We start from the raw sequence: 17595 nt of genomic DNA on the forward strand, positions 1-17595 counted from the left end.
TAATTTATTTTACGGATAAAGAAATGTTACTTCCACTTTATTTCTTTCATTAATATCAATATAATATTTTCTTCACCTATTCATCTCTATCAACACAAAAAGAACCTATTTCTACTGGATTCATGAACACTTCTCCGACAACCATGAAACAATGTTCACAGAATCACAGTCGAAGCTTTTGATTTTGCATCTCAGGTCATCCACAAAAGATGCAAGTGTGAACCAGTCAGAGCAAAACTTCACCAACGCCGTCTCCGAGAGCCACAACACTAGATCCGAGTTTCTTCCGTCGGTCCATCTCGGTTAATCGGGTTTTCATTTGTTCTGGACCCGAACCCGACCCGAGACCGACCATATGCAAATATCAAGACCGAAACAAAATAGAGAAGTGTCGGGTAGGTTCGGGTTCGGTTTTTTTAGGGTCGGTTATATCGGGTTTTTCGGTCCGGACCTAAATCTGCACACCCCTAACTGCACATGTGCTAACACCCTATGGTTGAAATCTGTGTTTCTTACTTATTCGTAACTGAACCGAGTGGGACATCTAAGACTAATCACAGATCTATTGCATGTCATGGCTTCGACTGATTAGATATTTCTAAGGACACTTAAAATCCCAATATAAAGAAGTCGATCCTAAAAAGAAAATTTATGCATTATAACATTCGATGCTCATTTTTATTATTTATATATACATATATAATATCTATCTATATATCTAATAGATAATTGATGAAAATTAATCAAATACTAGCTAATATCCGCCGCGTTGCGACGTAAGTGCAATTTCACAAATTCGGTCGGTATCATTTAATTTCGTAATGACAACAACACTAAGTTCAAAAAATATTTTTGTGAGCACCAAAAATAGTATCTTCACGCTTACATCTTATGATCAATGTATCACAAATAAGCTCTGTATCGGTTAGCTTCGTTACGGTGCTAGCACTAAACCCAACAATTAAATAAGTAAATGCCCAAAAAAGTCATATAGCTTATGATACAAAAAAATAACATATTTAAAACGACGTTTATTCGGCCGGTAAAACCCAAGCGTTGCGCGACGAGTCGACGCGAATTCCCTCAGTTTTGGTTATGTTCATTACGGTACCGAAACTAAAAAACTCGTATAACTTATGATACAACAAAACATATCTTAAATGACGTTTATAAGGTTGTAACACTCAAGCGTTGCAGCTGCGAGCCGATGTGGATTTTTTCGGTTTAATAACCATCGTTACTACACCGGAACTACAAAAACAAAAAACATATATTATATACTATAGATAAATATCAAGTTGTCGGTGCCACATAATTCAGCGTAGCCAAGCTTCACAATTTATCTATACAATGTAGCAAACCATCCGCATTGCGGCGGCGGGACACAATTTCCTGTTGGTGTCGCTTAAGTTTGTTACAACACCAAGACTAAATATATATTAAGTTTGTCAACACCCAAAAGAGCATCGTAACACATATAACTTATAATCTAATTGACAAATTTGATCACCATCGACTAAGTTCGTGCATTAAACCCTAAAAGTAAATTAATAGACGTTCAAAACAAAAGTGAAATTCATATACTCTATGATACTAAAAAAATCATATTTAAAACCGCTTGAATTCGTATTGATTCGTCGCTGCAACATCCATCTTTTGTCGACCGAATAAGCATTGTTTTAATAAAACGACGCTTATTCGGTCGGTAAAATACGAACATTACAGCGGCGAGTCAATGCAAATTCGAGCGGCATCGGCTACGTTTGTTATGGTACCGAAACTAAACCCAAAAACGAATTTCGTCAAGTTAACATATTTAGAAAAACATGGGCATTGCGCCAGCGTGCTGATGCGAATTCGTTCGATATCAGTTAGGTTCAATACAAGTATGAAACTAAACCTAAAAACAATTATCATATATAAAAAAACATACTTTTATGTATAAATAGATAATAAAAAGTACATAAAAAACAACTAAAAACTTGTAGCCAAAGGAATTTGATTGAAAAATGATAAGCGTTATTATAGCAATTAATAAGATAACTAAAAAATCAACACATTGCCGAGGTGGTTCGAACTCATACAAAAACTCTTTAAAAGAGTTACCAAAATAGCTAAAGCCATCCAACCAAACTATCAACTTGCTTTTGAGTTGTAATTAATTTTTAAAAAACGTCAAGAAAATGGTGCTAAAAGAGATTCTTGTGGCACCGACATATTATATATTATATATTATATATATAGATAAATATTGGATCTTGGTGCCACATAAAAAGCTTCAATTTCAAGAACAACTGATTAAGTAATTATTTAGAAGCCACTCTCAGTAACTATCTCTTGCTGTAGTGGTTTATCAATTGCACATTGAAACTTTCAATTCATTTCACCTCTTGTCCGCTCACTTTCGAAACCCTGTAGTGGGTTTTTTAAAGCTTTTATTTTTTTGGCTTCTTAATTAATGTTTTGCCAATTGCCATGTAATGTTTTTAGAAGATAAAAGATGCTTTTTCTTAACGAAAAAAAACATACGTAATTTATTAAAGGATGTATGTTTTTTAACTTACTAAATTATGTTAACCATTTTAGTAGCGTTAGCATCGCTACCGGCTAAATTCATGATGGTTGCGTGAATTTTTTTAATATATTAGTTGTATTTTAGGGTTGACGAATTTATTTATTTCTTTGTTTAGTTCTCGTGTCGTACCGATACCGATCGAATTCTCGTCAATTTGTAGCCACACTGTGCGTGTTTTACGAACCAACTACACATAGTTTTAGACATGTTTGTTTTATCACAAGTCTATTTCACATTGTGCGGGGTTTGTCAACCTACTACATGTCATTTTACACATGCTTTTATCACAATCTATTCGATTGTCAACACTATTCTAGCCGTATACTAAATTTCTTTTTGGGTTTGTCGTCACCGTAACGAATCTAACCGATAGCGACTGAATACGAAACATGTATCGCCATTAATACTAGTAAGGTTTAAGGTCATACCCAGTTTCCCAGAATGACACTTTCTAGATTGACATCCCACAAATAAAGTTAAATGATATTATAAAAACAATAGAGCCGCCCAGACGAGTGTACTTTGTTTCCGGTTAAGGCATACATGTTCATACCCCTCACACTATCAACACTCCTCTCGGTTTAATATCTGGACTAGCAAAAGATGTGCCAGTATATGTCTCTGCCCTCAAATACCAAATATGAGTTACAACTTAATAAGCTTGCAGGTCAGTCTTATCTCCACCCATTACCCACCGGTTGCATAAAGACTCGGACTAGGGTTTTGCTGAGGCTTAGGTTGGGTGCGGAATAGGCATATTTAGTGACTAAGGTGAATGAAACCCAGTTTACAAATACACAAACAATTAATCAAAGATAAACAGACTGCTAATTACATAACTGAATAAGAACTGACTTTCTTTTTGGCTTTTTGCTGAATTTTCAATTTTTTTTTTGGTTTTTTTTTGCCTTTTTTTTTTGAACTAATAGACAATACACTGAATCAAATAATTATACAACTCTGACAAACACATATTTACAACTAAACCGAGACATACATACATTGTGTACTATGCTCAACAACTGACTATATACAACTCGATAACGAACTGGATTTCATCACACAGGGTTAAAATATAATAAAGGCCAAGGCTGAAATGGTGTGTAATGTCTGGTTTAGCAAATAAACAGGAATGAGGTCCAAACGGGCTCCTATGGGGATAATGTCGGGTAAGGAAATTTATTTAGTGGAGGAAAAGTGTATGTAAATATTTTCTAAAGTCCTAATCTCCATGCAGGTGGTGGTATTAAGATCTCGATAAGCATGTGACAAGCAAGTTCTAACTCTGTAAAACATACCGGTTTCCCTCAATCAATGGTGTAAGACATGTTTTATATCTATTATATAATATGTGTATTAAGTATAGGGGGCCATCTCACAATATGTCTAGAATAATGGGCTGCTGATATGAAACATGTATACCCGTCCCCTTGACTCGTTATCCCCGCCTAAACGACCCCATTTTCAACTTCTCGTTATGAAAACATTTGTGAGTAAGACTATTGAGAAGCTGAAAAACCAACCATGACCAGAAACCTATGACTTGGCATTAACGGCAATAATTAACAGTTAACAACTTTGGTTTCTGAACACTCTTCCAGGTACTATCGGGCTAAAATTTTTCAAATTTCCCCCATCCCCACACTTGAGGTTTACATTGTCCTCAATGTAAGAACACTTAACATTGTCCTCAAAGTTAAAAATGATAGAACGAATAATAAACAATTGAGGGATGGGGTTGAAATTGACTTTTTGACTATTCAGCAATTTTAATCTTTTGGGGCTTATGTGAGGCGGTTCTACTAACAATTATACAATTACACTTTTAACGTTTAAAGCAACAAAAACAAAATAAATTATGAAACTGAAATCACCTGATATCAACGTGACTGGAGAAGGACCAGTCGGCTCGTGAACTCTCGTAAACACTTGTATATCCTCGCCTAAACCAATTACTAAACTGACAATCGAGCCTGCAAAATCTGGAGACGTGTAGAAGCAAGCTTCTCACAAGTGTAAGACATAGGTCTTTTAAGAGTTATGAAAATGATTTTTCTGTTATTTTTATTAAAACAATTACCGAGCCAAATTAAGTTGTTTCATAATAAATTTTGTTAAACAAGTTAAAACGTTAAAAGACCTAACTCACTTTCGTAGGAATCACGATTGCATTTAGCATATGCAACAAGCCCTGTAAACCCCCCGGTAGCCCGGGAGGACGAGTGGGGTCTCGTGAGGGTTTATAGTGAACAACACCCACAAAGTTCGGTTACAACAAAATATACACGTACCTGGATTAACCAAAGCAAAAAGAACATATAAGCACTCTGGGTAGCTAAACGGACTCCTCAAAATCCCAACTTTTCTCGTGGTGCGGTGTCCCCACACTTAGCTTTTGCTATGATGGTACGCTTGAAATACAATTAGTAATATAAAAAAAATTCAAATTTAAACTAAAAATATACAAAATGTACAATTAACACCCTTTTGAAACTTTTATGGCATTCAAGGTGGGCGTCTAGCCCGCTCCCGTGCAACCTTCTCATTATAAGCACGCTTTTCTTCAATCATTTGTTGCCAGTCTTCCGATAGGCCAGAATCTGTCCCGAACATCCTCAATCTCCATTCTCGATCATTTTGTTTGGGTGGATGTCTAACCTTCTTCTTCCTTGGTCGGTTACCTTTATCATCCACCTTCTCACTCTGTAGTTTCTCAAATCTCTTCTTATCTATCCTGTCAATCACAAAACATTCCTCTTTTCTACGATCCTTGTCCAAGGATACACATTTGTCAACAAGAGGGTTAGTAGAATTTTCAAACAATAATAACCGTTTATCACGGTCTCCACACTTGATTCCCAAAATCCCATTAGCACAATCAATCACCGCATGTGCCGTGGCAAGGAATGGCCTACCCAATATGACTTGTGGTTGTGTATTATTCCCACGTTTAGCATAGTCAAGTACAAGAAAGTCAACTGGGTAGAAAAATTCCTCCACCTGAACCATTACATTAGTCACCATGCCCCGGGGAAGTGTATGAGTTTGGTCCGCCAACACCACGGTGGTGTTTACCATTTCTAATGGGCCAAATTCATACTGATCATATAAACTACCAGGCATGATACTAACACGTGCTCCAAGATCTAGAAGTGTCCGTTCAGTTTTAAATTTCCCGATTTGAATTGATAAAAGCGGCACTCCTGGGTCTTGGAGTTTACTTGAGGTGGTATTATTCTCCACCCATTCATCCCTTGTGATGGTCAATTTCTCTTTAAAACATTTATCACAAGAACAATTTTCACAAAAAGATGTTTCATTTGCTTTTAATTTTGAGCTATTTTGAAAAATCGTTTCATTTTGACCAACACAATTACTCTCATCACTAACATCTTCCACCAACCCCTCAAAAAACTGTGGTGGTGAATCAACTTCAACAACAGAAATTTCAAAATAAGGTAAAAGACTTACAGCGTTGATGTGCACATTGTGTCCCTTCTTGGAGCTTGAGCAGTAATGGTTCGGGTTGACTGTAGTATCAGTCGGGAGTTGACCTGCACTCTTTTGCAACTTTGCCATATCTGCTGCGAGCTGACCAATTTGCTTTGACATTGCCCCTGCTGACTTATCATGTAACTCAAACTGTTTCTTCGTTTCAGCCTTATGATCTGTCATAAACTTCATCAATGCATCCAACTTTGAGTGCACCGACTCATCCGCATTTACCGAGGACCCCCTCTGTTGGTCCTGATTACCCGATGAATTTCCACCTCGGTTACAGTCTCTGTTATACCCCCGATTCTGATCATACGAACCTTGCTGCTGCTGATAACCGCCCTGGCGGTAATTACCCTACGACCTGTTCTGGCTCGATCCCTGAAAGTTCGGGTTCAACTGTGTAGATGCATTCCCGTAACGAAAGTTCGGGTGATTCCTCATGCCCGGGTGATAGGTGTTTGAATTCAACCCTTGACCATTGGAATCCCCGTAAGTATAATTAACTTCCTCGGTGTCATCCTCCTCATCATCATAATACTCGGGGCAATTTTCTGCCTTATGCCCGAGTTCACCACAATCTTCACAAACCGGGAATTTAACACCAACTTTCCCGACTTCTTTCTTCTTACCCTTTCTATACCCAGCCAGTTCACGTTCTAACTCAGCAATTCTTTCAGATTCACTCGTGACTGACTTAACTGACCTAGAGGAATTACCCTGTCTTCGTCTTTCAGCTGCTGCTTCTGCCTTTGAATCTTCACACATAAATTCCAAAAAATCCCAATCATCTTCCTCAGGCTGATTCAGCAACATACCATTACACGAGGCCTTAAGATGCTTTCGGTCCTCGTATGTCAACCCATCAACAAAGCACTTTACCAGTTCCCACAGTTCGATCTGATGATGTGGGCATTTTCTGATCATATCCTTATACCTGGTAAAAGCTTCATGGAATAACTCACCTGGTAACTGTGAAAAGTGACGAATGTCTGAACGGGCCTCGGTAGTCTTCGACTGTGAATAAAACTCGTTTAGGAAAACTTGTTGCATCTCGGCCCAGTTTCTGATACTGTGTGTTGGTAACGAGTTAAACCACAGTTTCGCTTTGTCTTTTAACGAGAACTGGAATAACCGCAACCGGACTTCATCTTGATCAAAGTACCATCACCAATAGACCCACAAATAGCCGAAAAATCAGATAAGTGTGAATACGGGTCTTCCGAAGCCATCCCGTTGAAGTGAGGAACGATGTTGATGTAAGATGGCCGGGACATGAAAGTTTGTTGTCCCTGCACTCGTTCCTGTGGAACCAACGGGGATGCTCCGTCTGAGATAGCCGGTCTGAACCGACCGTTAACACCATGAGTCGGGGCTATGTAATTTCTCCTTTGCCCCCCGGGGTTTCCCATACCGCCCCGGTTAACCGGAATACCACGAACTCTTTCGTGCCGATCCGCCCGATTTACCCTTTCTTGATCCCTTCTGTTTCTGTCAACTGGTTCAGCCCGTCTTCGATTAACCGGCTCTTCCACCTCTTCTTCATACTGATTATCACCCCTAATCTCTGGTTCATCAACCTCATTCTCGGGCTCAACCGCCCGATTCCTCCTAACCCATCGATCTACCTCATCATCAGCTGCCCGAAAACCCTCGTTTCTATTATTATCTTCACCCTCATCCTCATCTTCAGTCGGATCACTCGGTTGAACATCATCAAGATTTCTCTGATATCTGCGATTGCGAGTATTTTTTGGAGCTGATGGTCCAGCTTGGTCAAAGTTGAGGTTTAAATTTCGGTTAAGGTTTCGGTTTCGGTTTTGATTTCGGGTTCTAGAGGCACGAGCTGAGTTGTTTTGGTTGTTCTGGTTATTGAAGTTTGGTGGGTCAGGTATGTTTTCTGGGTGAAACTGGTTATTATGTGGAAGTGGATCTTGGTTTTGGTTATTGTTCTGGTTCTGGTTTTCGTTTTGGTTCTGGTTCTGAATCTGGTTCTGTTCTTCCATCTCTGAGTTTCTGTTCTGCACTCGGTTCTGCCGAGCTAACCTCTCGATTTCAGGCTCGTAAACTAACGGAGACTGTCGGCCCGAATGGCGGGTGCGCATAAACCTGTAATCTGCACAACTAACACAACCCGCGTAAAATGGAAAAATACAAATAAAATAAAGTAAAATAAAATTTAAACTAAAAACTGAAAATTAAATAAAAACAAAAATCAAATAACACAAAAAACACTAAGCGCACTAACTCCCCGGCAGCGGCGCCATTTTGATGACCGTCGTTTGAGTCAATCAAAAACCTAATTATTCTAAATAGTTAGAGCAAGCAGGGTATCGTATCACAAGGAGTATTTGGTTAATGTATTCGTGTAAGCAATTTAATATTATGAAGTAACTGGTTTTAGTGTTGATCACACAAGCAATTTTTAGTAAATAAAGCGAACTAAGCAATGAACAAGTAAACGGATTTCAAACAATTAACAAAGCAAATAACACCCGGGAATTCAAGTAAGCAACCAAACAGTATCTCATGCAACCTAACAGATTGATTATCAACGATTAACTGAAAACTGATCAACCAGACAAAACCTTAGACGCCAACAAGTAAGAACACTTAACATTGTCCTTAACATTGTCCCAAAGTTGAAAATGATAGAAATGTATATATTTCTTTTCGGGTAGTATTCAAGGGTTATGATTCTACCATATATGTTTTTTTAAGTCACGGACAAGTGATTATTACTTCTTGGGTTGTAATTGCTATCTTGGTGGTTCAACCACTCTAGCCGTTCAGAATCGATAAACCATTCTGATCGGCGGTCAAAATGTTTTCGAATGTCTTTGAACCTAGTTAAGATGTGAGTAAACTCGAATTGTAGAAGAATATGAAAAATCTATACTCAAATTACTCTTTTAAAAGATTAGGCCAATAATTACATCACCATTAAGTTATATTCATGAAAATGAAACTTTCAGAATGAACAGCCAAACTACTTTTTCATATATTGAAATTCAAGAAAGACGAGTGAAAGATAACATTTTATATTTTAAAACATTAATCTTATCTTAATATCGGAAATTTAAATGGTTATTTTCTTTAATTTAAGTTGATTTATGGAATTTAATGAGCGAGATGGATAAATAAACTAGTTAATCAAACTGGCTTGGAAATTAAACCGGTTTGAAACTAATTATGTAGAAACCGGCTTGAAACCGATTGAAACCATAGGTTCGGAACCGTCTGTTTGTATTTTTCTCCACCAAAATCGGTTCCAAAGTGCTTAACTGAACCGAAACTTGCCAAAACAGAGCAAAAACCTGGTCAAAACCCTAATCGAAACCAATTATAACATGGTCAAGAAACCGTTTTTAACCCAAAATAACATGGTCAAGAAACCGGTTTTAACCCAAACTGAAACCGATAATAAACCGATTTGGACTTTTATTGACCAAACAGAACTAGTTTCAAAATACACCGATGTTGAGTTTTAAATGATTTGTGCACCTATAATTATTTGGCTATTTTAATGGATAGGAGAGGCGAACTAACAAAAGTATTATTGATTTTTATTCAGTTCTACCATTTTTTTTAAATCAAGAATTTAGTCATCTTTAATTTTAATTTGAATGTAATATTATTTTAAAGTTTTATTAAAAGAAGAGCACTAGTGAATCATGCATAATTATGTTATATAAATTGTGCAATGATTTATATGCGTAGCATAATTTTGCACGTAATTACTCATATGAGGTATTTGAGGTGTAATTGTCTAGCATTGTGCGTAACTATGGCACGGATCTACTTTGAGGCATATAAAAACATTAATGATCTTTATACACTTCGCATACTAAAAACATATTGTGCACGAGTGGTGATGGTGTACCCTTTTCAGATTTTTCCCAAATCTGAAATATTAATAGTATGTTTTTCGTTAGATTATTAATTATAGCAAAAAAAGAGAGTGTGTAAAACAGGGTTATATACTTATATTAATTATTACCCCCTTTCTTTCGGTCCAATCCAAGTAATCTTTGACTTCATAAACCGGGCCAGCAAAATGACTACCGCAGCATAAGCAATATACGATATACTCGATTAAAGATGGCAACTTAAGTAAACGATTTTTCTTTTGGGACTCACGAAGATCTTCCTCTTTTAATAACCCGTCATTATAATTAATCGCACATGAAATAACTTTCAATGTTATCACCATAAGAGATCCTGTATAAAACATTGAATATAAATTAGATGCATAAAAATCAAGTGTTTTATCGGATAAGAAACTATGAAAACATATGTTTGATCTTCAAAATGTTAGAAACTGTATTTGAACCTCAATATTTTAATTTATTTTTATGTTTATACCCATGGTGCTCCTTGTTTCATGCAAAATATCAACGGGCTATTTTATTACGAGTCAAAACTGGTCAAACAGGGTTGACTTGGAAACAGCCTATTCCATTTGTTTTATAACTTAATGTGCTTAATGAAATTACATGAACTTTGTTAGGATTATAACACTTAAACTTATTAAAACTGAACAATTTAGGAGGTTGCATGCATTAAAAATACATTTATGGTAATGTCCAATCGTTTGAATAGTGCGGTCCATTTGATCTGTTAAGAATCGACGAAACCCAAACTAACACATTCATAGTCAAATAGCTGGTAATTGTAACCTCTGGTTACGACAAGGTTAGTTAAAACTACAGGCCGAAATACTGAAAGCCCAATGACTTATCATGTCATTAACCCTTAATTTAAACAAGAACACTCTGAATTACGCATGAAATATGATAATTAAAAAGTACGAGAGTAATTACCTGTAGCATCAATGCCTCCTTCCTTCCATGCGTCTCCACTCATATAGTATACATGGCTACACGTTTACTAGCAGTTAGTTTCCCGATTACAGGTTATCATTTTTAAAAGGAAAAGAGCACTCCTAGACTCGAAAGAAAAACAAAACATAGATCCTAAAATCTTAATCTTCATTTTGAACAAAAACTTACAAATCCAGAAAACATTTGACTTTCCAAGATCGCACAAAATGATCATAATTCAGAATGGGTTGTCTCTCTACTTTACACTAGGGACACATTTAGCATACATAATATGATTAGCCAACCCCTTCAAAATGTATATGTAGGCATGTAAACGAAACGGAAGTTCAATGAGTCGTTCGGTGGGAAGTTCGCGTAGTAACAAAAGGGCATGAACAAAAGTTTTTGTTCATTTATGTTAAACGAAAGAACATGAACACTTGTCACGTTCGTTCATTTATGTTCATAGACGTTTGTGTATTTTTGTTCATTTAAGTATATTTATGTACGTTCGATTGCATTCATTTATGTTTGCTACTTTAAAATTGGTTAAGTTCATTTGTTAATAACTTAATACATTTTTTCATTTGTTTAGTCCCATAGCATTTTAGTGTAGTTTTAGTAACTTTTTAGGCCCAATACATCGTTCTACACATTTACTTTTAACTAATTTTAGCTCAATTATATCCATTCATTTACGTTTGTCAACCGTTCATTTATACTGTTAATGAAAGAACATGAACAAGTTCACTTTCTTAACTAAAGAACACGAATAAGAAAATCCGTTCATTTAATGTCTCTGTTTAATTGTTTACAAGCCTATGTATATGTGTAACAACTTAGGCAAATCTTAGGATGTACGGTCCACATATATCTGGTCACCCCAAACTTGTGAGTTTCCATTCTATGAGTTCCACATAGGCAAAAGGACAATATTGAATGATACTAGGTTAGAAATTAATGTGTTTTTCACTTGAATTGACCATGAAAACCAGAATAAAGGTTAGCAATTAACTCTGTACTTTTCCACAATTAATTTAAATTCAATAAATTCCTAAACAACTAATTATTATTAAAGGGGGGGGGGGTCAATTTAACAAATAATAATAACCTTAACTTTAATTAAATCCATGAAGAAAAAGAAAAAAAACAGTAATACTTAAATGCATGCCAAGCACAAGGGGAAGCGATTGTTGACACGACTCGAACCCTTAAAAAAGAGGTTTTGGGTCAACTAACATGACCCTTTTTAAAAAGGGGGCAGGTTTGGGTTGACCCGTTAATCCGCTTAAGTATTTTCAAAAAAACTTTTATTATAATAATATCTTATTTTTTTATTTTCCATTTTCTGTTTTTATGAAGATGCATTTGCAATTTCCAATCCATTTTCAGGATTTTTTTAAATATTTTTCAAAAAAAAAAGTCATTAATATCGCACATACTCTAAATTATATGGATTTTGTTTTTTCTTAAGTCTTTATTTCTCTGATAAATGGGGGGGGGATGCACACCTTTTTATCAGGAAATTTTATGCTTAAAATTTGTAAATCAATAGTTCAAACCGCATTCAAAGATGGGGAATTTTTCATTTTTGTAAAACTTTTGTATGAAAAACATTGAGATCTCTTCAATTATAGGCCCATTGAGATGTAAACTATATCCCGTCTTACCATCCCTATAGTGTATAAGAGAAATGTATATATTTCTTTTTCGGGTAGTATTCAAGGGTTATGATTCTACCATATATGTTTTTTTCAAGTCACGGCCAAGTAATTATTACTTCTTGAGCTGTAATTGCTATCTTGGTGGGTTCAACTACTCTAGCCGTTCGGAACCGACAAACCATTTTGATCGGTGGTCAAAATGTTTTCGAATATGTCTTTGAACCTACTTGAGATGTGAGTAAACTCGAATTGTAGAAGAATATGAAAAATCTATACTCAAATTACTCTTTTAAAAGATTAGGCCAATAATTACATCTTAGAGCATTCCCAATGGGTTCTCCATATTCATCTTCATTTCTAAAATTTAGAAAAAACATTCAAATAATCACTCCAACCTATTCTCTATCTCCAAACTCCATCTTTAAATTTTAGTAAAATTATATAAGAAGCCTCCAAATTTAGAGTGTTCCCAATACTCCATTTGCATCTACCCTTCTTTAAATTTATATTAGAAATCATTTTATATTGAAAATTATAATAAGACAAATGAATATAGAGATTGTAATGGAGAATGGGTTGGAGGATGTTATTACAAAATGATGTATAAATTAAAGAAATTATGTTTTTTAGTAAATTTTAAAGATGAAGATATAGAACCCATTGGTCATGCTCTTATATTCATGAAAATGAAACTTTCAGAATGAACAACCAAACTACTTTTTCATATATTGAAATTCAAAAAAGGCAAGTGAAAAGATAACATTTTATATTTTAAAAACATTAATCTTATCTTAATATCGGAAAGTAAATGGTTATTTTCTTTAATTTAAGTTGATTTAAGGAATTTAATGAGCGAGATGGCAAATAAACCAGTTAATTAAACCGACTTGGAAATTAAACCGGTTTGAAACTAATTATGTAAAAATCGGTTTTAAACCGATTGAAACCATAGGTTCGGAACCATCTGTTTGTATTTTTCTCCACTAAAATCGGTTCCAAAGTGCTTAACTGAACCTAAACCGGCCAAAACAGAGCAAAGCTGGTCAAAACCCTAACCGAAACAAATCATAACATGATCAAAAAACCGGTTTTAACCCGAACTGAAATCGATAATAAACCAATTTTGACTTTTATTGATCAAACAGAATTAGTTTCAACCTGCACGGATTTTGAGTTTATAATGATTTGTGCACCTATAATTATTTGGCTATTTTAATGGATAGGAGAGTTGAACTAAGAAAAGTATTATTGATTATTATTTAGTTATATCATTTTTTTAAAATCGAGAATTTAGTCGTCTTTAATTTGAATGTCATATTGTTATAAAGTTTTATTAAAAAAAGAGCGTTAGTGAATCATGCATAATTATGTTATATAAATTGTGCAATGATTTATATGCGTAGCGTAATTTTGTACGTAATTACTTATATGAGGTATTTGAGGTGTAATTGTCTAGCATTGTACGTAACTATGGCACGAATCTACATTGAGGCATATAAAAACATTAATGATCTTTATACCATTTTGATTTTAACTCATTTTGCTCAAAACCGGTTTTAAACCGAAACAGAATAATGTCCACTTTTCGATTATATTGCCCATTATTATCCATTTTATTACATTTTTTTTAGAACAGCTAATTTGCCCATTAAACCATAAAGGCTACCACCCTGCTAACAAGGAACTAGCAAGAGGAGCACAATACAAAAGCCAAAGACCAACAATATTCGAAGTATTACAACTTAAATTTTCTCCATTTATTCCAATCTAAATTCCAGTCCTGCTTCTGATCCATATAAAAGTTAAGTGTCTTTATTTCACCAATAATATTCGAAGTATTAGAAAAAATAAACTCGTTTCGGGCCCGCCCCAACAAGTCACCATTAATCCATTGTTAACGAATACATCCTTTTTCTTCTTGAGGTTTTGTTAGGGTTCTCCACTCCCAAATTAGAAAAGAAAACTACACAAACCCTAACATCCAAATCGCAGTTAATCGATAGATCGATCGAACATGGCATCCGGTTCTTCTTCTTTTTCTCATTCTGAAGGTTCAGTTCGGGCATTCAATTCGGGAGCCAGGAAACGAGAAAGGGAGGCGGAGGAGTACATAGATGCCAAATACATTAAAAACCGTTTAAAGGATATTTATATGAACCAGGAGGTAACTTAGATCTTCTTCCGTAATTCATGTTTCATTGATTATTATTATTATTATTATTATTATTATTATTATTATTATTTTGTGATGTACAGCCTCCTCTTGCTCTGAAGAAGAAGAAAAAAACATCACCGGATGATATTCTCTGGGCATGGTACACAGTGATTTATGAAGAGTTATTTGGAGAAGACGGTAAGAAGCCTGGACCAGAATCGAAGGAGGATGTTACTCGTGCTGCTATTAAAGCCATACATAGATTCTTCTTCCGCTTCGATCTTGAGGTTCTTTGCTAATCCATACATTACATAATAGTAGTGGCGGTGTTTTCAAAACTGGAGTCGCCTTAGCGGTTTTCTTGTTTGTCGAACCCGAATTTCGAAATTTGTTACAAAATCAATACCGCGAAACACAAATCTATTTTTAAATATATGATTATAAATGCCAACAGTAACCATTTTGGTTATGTTAGGTTAGGTTTTCACAGCGTTGAAAGAAATTTATCTTTTTTTGCATCAAACTTGGGGTGTGCATGCAACTGAAACGAATCTGTTTTATTTTTATAAGGATTTTTTCCCTTAAAAATCGATGTTACGGTTCAGTTATGGTTTTGCATGTTTTAGAAACCAAAATAACCGAACTAAAACAAAAAATGACAGTTTGGGCTAGTATATTTAGGGCCCAAGAAATTTGACCCATGATATTTTGAAATTACGCCTAATATTTTAAAAAAGAATTATATTGTACATTTTGGCATAGAATATTAATAGCTAATAAAAGATACCTACGTTTAAAGTCAACCAAACTGTCAAAACATAACCGATTAACGTTAAAAGTGAAACAAATATCCAAGTTTAGAAAACATAAATGATTCAACGAAAAAGCAATTTAACAAATCGGTTTTTTTGGTTATGTTTGGTTTTTCACAAAACACAAAGTCGAACCAAAACCGATGTTTCGGTTTTTACTTGACATCAAAAGCGAACCGTCGGTTTCTAATTAGGTTTGGTGTTTCGATTTCGAGTCGTTTTTTATATCTTAGTCCAAATGCATATTATTGAGTTAGTTTTTAATTAACAAAATAACTTTTTTTGCATCAAACTTGGGGTGTGCATGCAACTGAAACGAATCTGTTTTATTTTTTTCCTTAAAAATCGATGTTACGGTTCAGTTATGGTTTTGCATGTTTTAGAAACTAAAATAACCAAACTAAAACAAAAAATGACAGTTTGGGCTAGTATATTTAGGGCCCAAGAAATTTGACCCATGATATTTTGAAATTACGCCTAATATTTTAAAAACAAATTATATTGTACATTTTGGCATAGAATATTAATAGCTAATAAAAGATACCTACGTTTAAAGTCAACCAAACTGTCAAAACATAACCGATTAACGTTAAAAAGTGAAACAAATATCCAAGTTTAGAAAACATAAATGATTCAACGAAAAAGCAATTTAACAAATCGGTTTTTTTGGTTATGTTTGGTTTTTGGTTTTTCACAAAACACAAAGTTGAACCAAAACCGATGTTTTGGTTTTTACTTGACATCAAAAGCAAACCGTCGGTTTCTAATTAGGTTTGGTGTTTCGATTTCGAGTCGTTTTTTTCCGGTTTCGTGCACACCCCTAGAAACCAAAATAACCGAACTGATCGATTTTATACATTTTCATTTTTTATTTATTTTTTAAGTAATTTATAAGAGTTTAATAAATACGTAACTCAAATATCTTAGTCCAAATGTATATTATTGAGTTAGTTTTTAATTAACAAAATAATTTACCCTCCAATTCATTATCTTGGGCCATTTTTTTTCCCGTTTCAATGTTTTCAAGCTTTGATGGCAAAAATGAAAAAAACCAAAACCAAATCGAACTCACAACAAAATCTAAAAGGTTGTCCAAAGTATAAAAACCAAAGTTTTGGTTTTTGGTTTTTGGTTTGGTTTTAGCCTAAAAGCGACCCGTGCACACCCCTACATTAATCTATTCAAAAGATTATGTGTTGGAAATGTAAAGATTCTTATTTGGGTTTTCAATTTAAATGTTTATAGAACTTCTTAAAATTACATAAGCTTCCTAGGCCGGAGTTTGTTAATGATTCAATTCTATTTCCAAAGACACTTTGGGGGGATGGTCAAAAGTTTCAGCTAAACACTGTGGTAAGTATAATTTTTGCAACATTAACACTTTTTTTAAGCCATATATTTTATTAGTTTTGCAAATATGTTTCAAAAAGGTGGGTAGGCGGGATATAGGTGATGGCGTTGGTTTCACCGCCTTAGTTGAAGTGAAAGACTTCAGCATGGTTCCTGAAAAAGTACTACAAGCATATCGAAAGTTCCTCTCAGAAGTTAAACTTCCAGTATTGAATGAAACTGAGACTTCAAAGCCAATAAAGAAATTTAATCTAATGGATTTCAGGTATATGTAAATGCCCCTTTAGTTTTTTTAGTTCGTGATAATTTGTTTTCTAATTATTGTATTTGTTGTCACAGGGTCGATTTTAACAAAGAACAACGCAGGTTCTTCTTGGCGCGCCAGTATAGAATCAGGCTGAGGTAATTTATTTAAAGTTTTTTAAACGTTAAACCTGAAATTCAAAACTTGAAAGCTTTAAATTTCAGGGGAGTAGACGCGCCTGAAATGCCGCCTCAGGACGATCCTGCTAAAGGGCAACCTTATGCCGAAATATGCCAAGGAGGAGCTTATAAAACTTATCGCTGGGAAGACTTTGACAGTTTACGTGTATAATGTGGATGCGCATGGCCTCTGTGTCACCGACGTATACTGTGAAGATGTTCTTGTGCAGGATACATTATTAAGTAAAGGTGCTGTATGGCAACATGTCATATATGATCAAAGTAGAAGATTCCAGAA

General features: G+C 34.9%; 1 protein-coding gene across 1 annotated transcript; it reads right to left on the minus strand.

Moving 5' to 3' along the window:
• Positions 1-1224: 1224 nt before the first annotated feature.
• Positions 1225-11117, minus strand: LOC143623832 (uncharacterized). The gene is made up of 5 exons (XM_077094651.1): positions 10894-11117; positions 10071-10291; positions 9908-9975; positions 7540-7804; positions 1225-1251 (listed from the first exon to the last, which is right to left on the minus strand). The coding sequence occupies exons 1-5, from the start codon at positions 10934-10936 to the stop codon at positions 1225-1227; spliced, it is 624 nt and encodes a 207-aa protein (XP_076950766.1). The 5' UTR covers positions 10937-11117.
• Positions 11118-17595: the final 6478 nt, after the last annotated feature.

Source organism: Bidens hawaiensis, unplaced genomic scaffold (genome assembly GCF_021521415.1).
Source record: "Bidens hawaiensis isolate Kalapana, Puna unplaced genomic scaffold, B.hawaiensis_p1.1 tig00003544_1, whole genome shotgun sequence".
Taxonomy (NCBI): domain Eukaryota; kingdom Viridiplantae; phylum Streptophyta; class Magnoliopsida; order Asterales; family Asteraceae; genus Bidens; species Bidens hawaiensis.

Coding starts and splice junctions, on each gene's coding strand:
- LOC143623832 (XM_077094651.1), bottom strand. CDS start 10,936: ATGAGTGGAGACGCATGGAAGGAAGGAGGCATTGATGCTACAG. Junction 10,292..10,893: donor AGGAGGCATTGATGCTACAG/GTAATTACTCTC, acceptor TGTTTTATACAG/GATCTCTTATGGTGATAACA. Junction 7,805..9,907: donor ATGTTTTTAGTATGCGAAGT/GTATAAAGATCA, acceptor TCGCAATCGCAG/ATATCAGAGAAATCTTGATG.